General features: G+C 35.7%; 1 protein-coding gene across 11 annotated transcripts in view; it reads left to right on the top strand.

The window, feature by feature from the left end:
* The window catches only part of LOC106875466 (histone-lysine N-methyltransferase, H3 lysine-79 specific), a 181,886-nt gene that overhangs the window by 137,950 nt on the left and 32,500 nt on the right, over window positions 1-11,436 (top strand). For all 11 annotated transcript variants that reach the window (XM_052976332.1, XM_052976328.1, XM_052976331.1 and 8 more), the window contains 5 exons: window positions 2,005-2,137; window positions 3,539-3,661; window positions 4,510-4,641; window positions 7,009-7,100; window positions 7,768-7,869. In XM_052976332.1, the coding sequence (XP_052832292.1) occupies window positions 2,005-2,137; window positions 3,539-3,661; window positions 4,510-4,641; window positions 7,009-7,100; window positions 7,768-7,869 (582 nt within the window). The remainder of the gene's footprint in view (window positions 1-2,004; window positions 2,138-3,538; window positions 3,662-4,509; window positions 4,642-7,008; window positions 7,101-7,767; window positions 7,870-11,436) is intronic.

Raw genomic sequence — 11,436 nt, 5'->3', positions numbered from 1 at the left:
CCCCCCCCCCCTCCCAGAATTACTGGCCTTGTGCCAAAACCTGAAAGCAATAATTAATTAGAATGTACCAATTGTATATAAACCTGGTACTTACTTCACATGGTTTAGGGAATCTTGCAGGGCAATATTTATTGATGTTTCTTGAATACGTCATACAGTGGAGGCATGTGGCTAAGTGGTTAGGGTGTCGGACTCATGATTGTAAGATTCTGGTTTTGATTCCTGGACTGGGCAACTTATTGTGTTCTTGAGCAAAACACTTCATTTTACATTGCTTTAATCTACTCAGCTGGCAAAAATGAGTAATCCTATGATGGACTGGCATCCTATCCAGGCAGCATGACTTGAGATGGAAGGTAACTTAATAAATCAGAGAATTTTTGCATCTTTCTTTACCCAGTTTGCAAAATATTAATGCTTATTTTATAGGAATCATGTGCTACACTCCAGTGTTGTTTATAATATCTTTATTATTTTCACTGAGTTGAGAATTTTTAGCTTTAATATTCGGCTGTATCCAAGGAGGCAAAGCTGGCAGAATCATTAGCATGCTGCACAAAACGTGTAGCAGAATTTTGTCCGTGTTTATGTTCTGGATTCAAATTCTGTTGATTTTGCCTTTCATCCTTTCGATGTCGATAAAATAAGTACCAGTTAAACACTGGGGTTGATGTAATCAACTTACCCCATCTCCTAAAATTGCTGGCCTTGTGCCAAAATTTGAAGGCGATATTAGACTATATCTAAAGCAGCAAGCTGGCAGTATCATTTGCATGTTGGACCAACATTTCTTCTGGCTTTATATTCTGAGTTGAAATGCTACTGAGGTCAACTTTGCCATTTGTCCTTTCATGGTTGATAAAATAAGGTACCAGTCAAGTACTGGGGTTGATGTAATCAACATAGTCCTGCTCGTCAAAATTTAGTCCACATTTCTCTGTAAGGAGTATGTGGCCGGCTTCCCAGTTTCTCTGGCATATATATATTCCTCCCTGGACAGGACACCATTCTGTTGCAGGATTACTCATTTTTGCCAACTAAGTGAACTGGAGCAACATGAAATGAAGTGTTTTGCTCAAGAACACAACACATCACTCGGTCCAGGAATTGAAACCACGATCTTACAATCATGAGGCCAGTACCCTAACCACTAAGCTAGCTACCTCCATTCAATGAGTGAATATTAAATGGTAGTGTCATGAAGAGACAAGAATACACACGCACACACAGTGTTGATTAAGTAATAAGTATTGTGGGGTGTTTTTTTTTTCTTTCTTTTTTTTTTGCTCCAGGTCAGCTCTGATCAGTTAGCTAAGTGATCAGAGATATTCCATTTGTGACCATCCCAGTTATAATTATTATGTGAGGTGTTTAATCCATCCATTGAACTAGATTCTTAGAAATAAATTATTGACAGAATATTTCAATGTTGTGGTGTATCTGTTACTAGAAATTATCAATTTCTAATTAGTCCAGATCTGGCAATTACAAATAGCAGTTTGAGTCCTTTGGCTTCAAAGACATAAGTTAATGAAATTTCTTATCTTTTACTTGTTTCAGCCATTGGACTGTGGCCATGCTGGGACACTGCTTTGACCCCAGTACTTATCTTTTTTTTTTTTTTTTATTACCAAACTGCTAAGTTATGGGAGATGTAAACAAGCCAACACTGGTTGTTAAGCAGTGGTGGGGGACAAATACAAAGACACAGACACATGTGTACGCACGCACACACACACACACATATGATGGGCCTCTTTCAGCTTCCATCTACCAGATCTACTCACTTTTGTTGGCCTAAGGCTATAGTAGAAGTCACTTGCCCCAATGTTCCTCACGATAGAACTGAACTCGGAACCATGTGCTTGGGAAGTTTATGCCTAAATTAGAAACAATTGTTGTTATCATCATCATCATTATTATTATTATCATTATTATTATTATTATTATTATTATTGATTATGTTTATGAACAACCAAACTTAGATTAATTTTGCTATTTCAGGGGCAGTTCCAGGGGGAAGCTAAAAAACCAACATGTCATACTCGAATAGTGAAACGGAATCGCAGAAAGAGTAAAGCTAGCCCCAATAAGATGACAAAGGAAGAGGAAGGTACCAGGACCAATGGAGAGTATGGTAATGTATTTTAACAATATTTTTGCTCCCTTTAAACTTTAAAGTTTGGTTATTGACTAATTGATTAATTTCAACGTATTCTTAAACAGGTTAGATTTTTGTGATGAGTAATCTCTGGATTTTTATGTTGAAATACGGGCCCCAGGATTATTTTAAGGTGTTTAGTTTTCTGGAAATTACATTAAAAAGAAAAATTGCAAGTTTAAAGAGAGAAGGGGCACAGTTGGTCTTCTCCTTCTTTTGAGAATTACTTTGAATTGACATTAGGTGAATTAGTGTTTCTCAATAATTTTTTACCTATGGACCCATTTGATTCCTCCTAGCCATTTGATGTTTCAAAAATCATATTATATTTATTATGATTTAATATTATTAGGAGCAGTGTTAAAAATTTTTTTAAATACTTTATGTATTATAAAAGTATAACAATTTATTGCACATAGATTTTGACAACAAAATCTTAAATGGATTCCCAGGGGTCATATGAACCTAGATGAGAACCACTAGTTTAGATTAACATCTCTCAATTTTTATTATTTCCACTTTTTTATTTATTTACTGCCATCATTCAAAGATATGGCGATGGCTGGGATAGAACCTGTTGATTAATTTGAGCACATATCATTCCCTTCTACCCTCTTCAAAATACTTCAGCATAACAGAGTGCTCATTTATTTTTTCATGGTATTTTTTCAATGCTAGGCTGACTGACCCTGTAAGTATTAAATATTTTTGCCACGAACATCACTCAGTGGTGGAAAATGAACTTTGCATACAACCTGATGACTTGCTCGTATTAACCAGCACACACACACACATTGTGTGTGTGTTGGCTAAAATTGTTTTATATATGCGTGTGTGTGTGTGTGTGTGTGTGTATATATATAAACACACACATATATAAAACAATTTGTAATAGATATAACATTTTGTTTTGTTCCCATTCTTAACAAATCTAAATCTGAAATGAATTAAGCTGTTTATTTATTGATGTGTATGTGTATAATACATACACACATGCATACACACACATACATACATTGTGTGTGTGTGTATGTATGTGGGTATATGATACTCTTTCTTAATAGAAGTAAAACAAAGATTCTTTTGAGAAAGTACTGAATAGATACTGTAAATATATAGAGAGATTTCATATTAAGTGGCCACTACATCTATTTCAAACAAAGGATCTTATGAAAATTCTTAGGTTGAAACAGCTGTAGTATGGCCACTTGAATAAATAAATTTGTTTAAAGTGGATAATTTCTTTTTATAAGGGAGTGAATTACTGGCTTGAGACATTCTGTTACATGTATTGAGTACTTTCTCCTTTGTATACACAAAAACACACCCACACGTTTGTAATTTATATAATTTTCTAAATTTTTTTTCAATTTTCAGTCCGGCGCCGAGGTGCTGTGTGTAAACCACGAGGACCCAAAGCTAGAAATAAGAACAAAGCCTTGGCAATTGATGGACTCAATTTGTTGCACAAGCAAACAATTTTATCAACGTCATCAACTGGTAATTAGCTTAGTTAAACGTCAGTTTATCCTTCACACTGGTTTTACTCCAAGACATTTTTTTTGACAAGTTTGTTGAGGCAAATGGTTAAGTTGTTGGTCAGCCTTTTTATTTGGAGCAATTCATATGTATGTTAGTTTTACCCCTGGCTATTAAATTCTTGATACACCCACCACTACTGCTAACTATGTCACTTAGGTAGCAAAGCTTATCAATTCCTTTTGGAGAGCTTTCCAAGCATGAAGCTACTTTGTGTGTTTTCTTACAAGTATCTGTTTATTCTTTGTACATCTATCACTTGCAAATCTTATCACCACTATCAACCAACCTGTCATTCTAATACGCTTCTTGTGGATCCATAATTTACACTGGGTACATTGTATGAAATTTCTACCTACTCCTTCGTAGTATATCTTTTACTTGTTTTACTTAATGGGCTGCAGCCATGCTGGAGCACTACCTTGAAGGGTTTTGTCAAACAAATTGACCCCATTACTTATTTTATAAAGCCAGTACTTATTGTATCCATCCCTCTTGCTGAAGCACTAAGTTATGGGGACATAAACAAACCAGCACTGGTGATTAAGCTGGGGAGTGCAAAAACACACACACACATGATGGGCTTAGTTTCCATCTACCAAAGCCATTTGCACAGCTTTGGTCGACCTGGGGCTATAGTAGAAGACACTTGCCCAAGGTGCTACATTGTAGGACTGAACCCAAAACCATGTGGTTGGGAAGCAAACTTCTTGTTTACACATCCACATCTATGCCTATATGGAATTTAAATTCAAATACTGAACTACCTGAGTCTTGTAACTCTTCTGATCTTTCCTTTCTTGTTCTAGCTTCCAGTGAGAATAGTGTTAGTTGCAATGATCGTTCAATGACTTCCTTTTCTGATGCCTATTTCAAATCTGGTTCGCAACCTCATACAATAGCAGCATTAGAAGTACCTCCAGCAATGCAACGTTTCTTTGGTAAGTAACTGTCTTCAGCACAGCATCCTCTCTGCTGACAGCCTTTTCACCCCTTACAATGTTTTCATTTCAGACTCAATTTCCATTTGTATGTTTAACTCTTTAGCATTTAGATTACTCTGTCAAATGTAACACTTGTCTATTCACATTGTTTTGAATTAATCATGCATTAACTTGTAGCTTTGAGATATCAATGATGTGATTTTTTAGTTTTAGAATGACATTGTTGGGTAGGTGTGAGAAGCCAGATCTTGTGGGTTTAAACATAAAGCAGATAGGATATTTAGGCCAGGTATGGTTGGCTTAAATGCTAAATGGTTAACCTATGTCTCTCAATTCTAGTGTGGAGAAGGACTATTTGAGGCAGCATTTTATGGCTGAATGCACTTTTTGTTGCCAATCCTTTTTTTTTTTTTTTTGAATGCACATAGCAACTGGCCATAATATCTACAGAGAATGTAAACATCACATCACTGCTTTACTGAAATGAAGCTGAGGAATATCAACAATTGCACATATAGATAGTGAGCTTCCATACAGTTTCCTTATACCTGTTCCACTCACAATGCATTAGTTTGCCTGGTATTATAGTAAAAGGCATTTGCACGAGGTGCCAAACAGTGGAACTGAACCCAAAACCATATGGTTGCAAAGCAAACTTCTTATCCACACAGCCATGTCTGCACCTTGTGATACTTTAATACAGTTTTATTCTTGCAAGCATCACCTGCAGCTTTGAATCATCTTAGAACTATAAACAATTGAACAAGAGATAAAACGACTGGCAGCAGTAATAGGGCAGATACAAAGATTGGCAGTCATCATCATCATCATCATCATCGTTTAACGTCCGCTTTCCATGCTAGCATGGGTTGGACGATCTGACTGAGGACTGGTGAAACCGGATGGCAACACCAGGCTCCAATCTAAATTTGGCAGAGTTTCTACAGCTGGATGCCCTTCCTAACACCAACCACTCAGGTGCTTTTACATGTCACCTGCACGAAGGCCAGTCAGGCGATACTGGCAACGGCCACGCTCGAAATGGTGTCTTTTATGTGCCACCCACACAAGCCAGTCCAGGGGCACTGGCAACGATCTCGCTCGAAAATCCTACGAAGGCTAGTCAAGCGGTACTGGCAACGGCCACGCTCAAAATGGTGCATCTTATGTGCCACCCGCACAAGAGCCAGTCCAGGGGCACTGGCAACGATCTTACTTGGCTTGCCGGGTCTTCTCACGCACAGCACATTTCCAAAGGTCTCGGTGAAATAAATTGAAATATTGGAAAGTATTAACTATAATAAGGAAATGCATAAGTATTAACTATAATAAGGAAATGCATAAGTATTAACTATAATAAGGAAATGCATAAGTATTAACTATAATAAGGAAATGCACATTCATTCTGTACTTTCAATATGTGGAAAACAGAGGAAGTCTCTTGACAGATTGTTTTACAATTTGTTAATAGCTTTTCAAAGATGTACCCAATCACCTTGTTTGCATGTGTGTGTGTGAATCAGAAGTAGTGAGATAAATTTAAATGTTGGTTTCATATTTTGGCACAAAGCCAGCCAGTTTGGAGAACAGGCTAAGTGGATTAGATCAACACCAGTGCTCAACTGGTACTTATTTTATCAACTCTGAAAGGATAAAAGGCAAAGTTGACCCTGGTTACATTTGAGAAATAAATTTAAATATTAAAAAGCTTTAGCAGTGATAGTGGCCTAAATAAGCATGTAATGCAGTATATGCAGATTAAACTATCCTTTGCTGCATTAGCTTAATTGCTGACTACTTTATATAGCAGCTGAACTCTTTACTATTGATTGGGGAGGGAGATTGAGTGCATTGTCTTAAGAGTGATCAATAAATTGTGAAACATACCATCAGGAGACTCCTCACCATTTTTTCTCTGCATACAAAAACATACAAGGAATGGGTTTACATTTTTATAGTTCATTATCACAGCTAAGGCTTTCTAATATTTAAATATAGTTCATTACTTCTCGCTCATACTGTGTTGCTCAGACAACAAATATTCCTTGCAAAAATCAATCTTGTTCAGTACTGAAGCTAAAATGCTTAAGTTTCTTTAGTGCTAGTGCAGTCTAGCTTGGTACTGTGTATTAAGTCACTGTTGTAAGCAGTGGTAGCACTATGCAGTTGTTGAGTTCACTTTCAATGGTACACCATAGTGTCAGTGAATTCATGATGGTTGATCTCTCATTGGTGGGTATGACTGTTTAGTACACACATGACTATTGGTTGATCAAATGTTTCTGTAACCCTAAACATAATTGATTTGTTATGGAATATAATATTGCCGACAGGAATTGTTGATATGAAGTTATTTCATTGCAGACAACATCAAACAACGCTACACAGAATTTTTAAATTATATGAAAACACCGCAGTATAAAACAACAGTTGAACGGCAAATAGAAGAGGAGAAGGTATGTATATGGCGGTTGTTATTTAGTCTCTCTGGTATCTGTGGTCATTACTGTATTGCGGTTGGTGGTTGTGTATTTGTCACTATATTTTGTAAGTGGAGATTACTCTGTCTCTCATCTATCTTTATGGGTGGTTACTTTCACTGTTCCTGGTAGATATACAGTGGTTGTTGCGCTGTATTTCTGGTATATCTCTTTATTATTATGGGTGGGTTCCTACCGAGGCTGTAGCAACAAAGTCCACCTGCCACATTTCTCGGGCCATCATCACTGTCTTGAGGTTCCTAGGAAGGGTATCCAGCTATAGAAACCACGTCAAAACAGACTATGGAATCTGGTTGTGGTCACTGGCCTTGCCAGCTCCTGTCAACCCATGCCAGCTTGGAAAGTGGATGTTAAATGATGATGATTATTTTATAGGTATGAAAGGTTGTATCAAGCTTGGCTGAATTTGGAAGTAGAAAACAAGCTTTCACATCTTATATGGTCAATAGACAATAAGTATTGTCGAGTTCCAGTGGGATCTCTCTGAGCCGACATGAATGAAAAAAAAAAATAATAATAATTTGCTGAGTGAAATATCTGTGAAATTCCATGTTTGCATGAACCAATAGATGTTAAAGGAAGAATGGTGATGATGATGATGTTGATGGAATTTCTCTTGCAGAAAAGAAAATCTACACTTGAGAATGAAGTGCAAAAATTAGAGAAACAAATTGCTGGCCTTCGAAAAGCTAGTTTACAACAGCTCAAGAATCGGCTTGGTGAAGTAAGTTGTACTTTATTGCTTTGATTGTGCTGAGAATGAAATTTCTGTTGTCATTTCTTTGTGTTGTGTGTGCGTGTAACAATGTGTCTAACTGTATCTGTTTGCATGTATCTATCTATCTGTCTATCTATCTATGTATTAATTGACACAAAATCACCAAAATGTGCTATGCTTGAAACTCTGAACCCTTTAATCAATCTTATGACTATCTGCTATCATTAATTGGTTAATTAATTAAAATATATAATTGATTAATCTAAATAATGTGTTACCTATATCTTCTGGAGAAAAGAAATGATAATAAGAAAACCATTATAGATTTAACTACAAATGTTTGTTTTTAAATCAGCACTGGTTTCTCAATTACCATTTTTTTACTTCTGAAGATATGGGTTACACATTGCTTTTCAGTTAGGTATCATAATTATATGAATGATGTTTTATGCTATTGAAACAGTTGTAGAGGACAAATTATGAACTACATGTGAAATTAAAGCTTTTATTCTAAAGAAGCTGCTCTCAACAATCATTTTTAACTGATTCTATATATGCATGCAAGTTTGGTCCATCAGGATTTACTGCATTATATTAACAAATTGGAGTTTAATTATGTGTTATCATCAGTTGAGTCCTGAATTACTGTGGATATATTTTTTATGTTTACACATCAGTTATGTATATCTGTATATATACACACCACAGATACCAAGTGGGCAATATCTGGTTGAGGACATGACAAAATGTCAGTAAAGAATTCATCGATGAAGTTATTGAAAGGAACATATGTGTATGAAGCTGGTAAGGTTTCTATGTGCCTTCACACTGTCACTCTGTGAACAAAAACAATGACAGTATTTACACCTCTCATGAACAATGTGTACTGTTATTTGATAATTTCATCATGTTAGGAGGTCAGTGGAATAAAAGTGCCCTACTTATAAAACATGTTAAGCATTGGCAACAAAACGACCATTTGGCCATAGATTACTGGCCACACTACTTGTCCAATACTTGCCAATATAGAAAAAGCAAACATGAAAAAAAGAAATGAACAACAATGGTACATGTTTGCACATACATAGGTTCTAGGGCAAGCACTTCTTTCTCTTACCCTCCCTTTCCCTTATGTACATATACTCCTAGTAATAGTAGGACCTAAGATTATATATATATATATATATATATATATATATATATTATGTTAAAATAAAGTCTGGAATTTATGATGCTGTTTTAATGCTGTAGTTACATGTTTCATAACAGCATGGGAAATAAATTTTATGAATTAAGGTAATATTGGGTTGATGCATAATCATTGCGACTTTTTTTCAATAAATTTTATTCAACAAAAACAATATCAATATTTAACAGAAACATCTTTAAATGACAGTCTGACCATCTGCCAAGCAAATGGGAAGCAGTAATTGAAGTAGATGGTGAATATTCACCGGAATAATCATTTAAAGATGTTTTTGTTACGTGTTGTAATTGTTTTTGTTGAATAAAATTTGTTGAAAAAAAGCCACAATAATTATGGACCAACCCAATAATACAAATATATAAAATAAAATCAAAATAGAATATATACAAATACAGCTTGGATCATTACACAGTAAAATATGATTTATGTTCTTGGGTAGCAACTGTTATTTCCTATTTGCTTACCCCTAGAAAGTATGACAGTATGGCTATTTCCTTCAAACTTTGCTTCTCTCAAATTTGTCTCCACTTGGACAGCTAGAAGTGAACTGAATTGTTAGGCTTGCACTCCCTGTATTCAGACTGCCATCTATGTTGCTCAAACGTTCTAGAAATTCTTGAAACTTCTAGAAGCTTCTAGGAAGTTCTGCTTCAGCAACTCAGGGCTGAATCTGTCTGAAATGTAATGGAAAATAGGTCAGTTTCAAAACATTGATGTCCAGGTCACAAGAGCAAAGTTTAAAGGGAATAGTAGTGATTTCCTTTGATTTGTAGATTGAAGCAAATAGAAAATAACACTGACCAAGGATAAAAAAAAAATTAAAAGTTTGTTACACAGTGTAATCCTTTCTATTTGTATATTGTAAATATTGACTCTCCTCATTCAACTACCTCTTTTAGTAGCTCTTCCATAACTTTCTTTTAGGCTTTAGTAAGGGCAGTTCAGCCATTTTCATTGTTTACTCACATCTCTCTGAAGCCATCTCAATTTTCTCTCATACATAAACTTGCAAACAGGAACACTTCACATCTTTCTGAATGCTTCCTATGCAAGACATGTGCAAACCTCTTAGTTTCTACTTCTCACTTTTCTAAGCATACTTAATGTCCACTTTCTCTTCTGGCTACTTAACATGGTTTACTGCAGCTCTCCTTGTTTCAATTCAAGCAATCCTTTGGTTTTTCTGGTTTACATCTACTGTACTCTTCCACCCTCATATCACCTTCTGTCTGATTTGGAACCTAAGGCACCGGCAACAGATTTGGTAAATGGCCATCAGGAAGGGTCATCCTGTTGGAACTCTTGGTTTTCCACTGTGTTATAAATCTCTGTCTTCTCCTTTATCACAAGCTTCTCAAAACCTGCAACTACTGGTTGATGGTTCTTCAGCTTCCCTGTCTTTCTTCTCCACATTGTTTTGTGTGTCTTGGCTCTTACTCTGATGTTATTAATCACTCTTACTGTGATGTTATTAATCGCTCATCTATATTGGGGATACATTCTTCAACAGAGAAAGACATATTGTTCACAATCATTTGTTTCTTCTCTTTCTTTGTGAGGAATTTGTCTATCATACTTGTGTGTTCACCCATGTAGTAGATGATCTGTTGGCACACTGGCTTCCAGAAGTTAGAATAGCAAATTGAATTATTAGCATTACAAAACTCAGGGACCTTCTTCCTTCCTCATATATATATATATATATATATATATATATATATATATATATATATCATCATCATCATTATCGTTTAACGGCTGCCTTCCATGCTGGCATGGGTTGGACAGTTTGACAGGGGCCGGCCAGGTAGAAGGCTACACCAGCCACCCTGCAGAGTGGACCGAGTGCATTTTACATGGCACCAGCAGAGGCGAGGTCAATTTTGGCACGGTTTTTACAGCTGGAAGCTTTTTACTGTATATATGTATATATCAGGAAGGGTCAAGGTCCTTAGAGTTCTGTAACATACTCATATGCACATGCATGCACACACATACACAAACACAAGTAATCTCACTATGGTTATTTCAGCTGAAGATCTTATGAAGTGTGATATAAATTTCATGATATTATTTACATATCTGTATACAAGAAATGGACAGCCTCTCTAAACAAAGTTCCAAGTTGGAACAGGCAGTCCAATTCCTATGTCGATGTGTGATTAATACTTTGAAATATATATCACATCACACTTGTCTGATCATTTGCATAAATGAAAGTACAATAATTATTACATTCAGTTTTAGTAATATCTATTGAGCTTGACATTGGAAGATGCCTATTCTGTTTTTAACTCCTATAATGAGGAGTATAATATGTAATGATGATATATATATATATATATATATATATATATATATATATA

The sequence above is a fragment of the Octopus bimaculoides genome, chromosome 24 (assembly GCF_001194135.2).
Source record: "Octopus bimaculoides isolate UCB-OBI-ISO-001 chromosome 24, ASM119413v2, whole genome shotgun sequence".
Taxonomy (NCBI): domain Eukaryota; kingdom Metazoa; phylum Mollusca; class Cephalopoda; order Octopoda; family Octopodidae; genus Octopus; species Octopus bimaculoides.
This window is presented reverse-complemented; position numbering and strand designations above follow the sequence as displayed.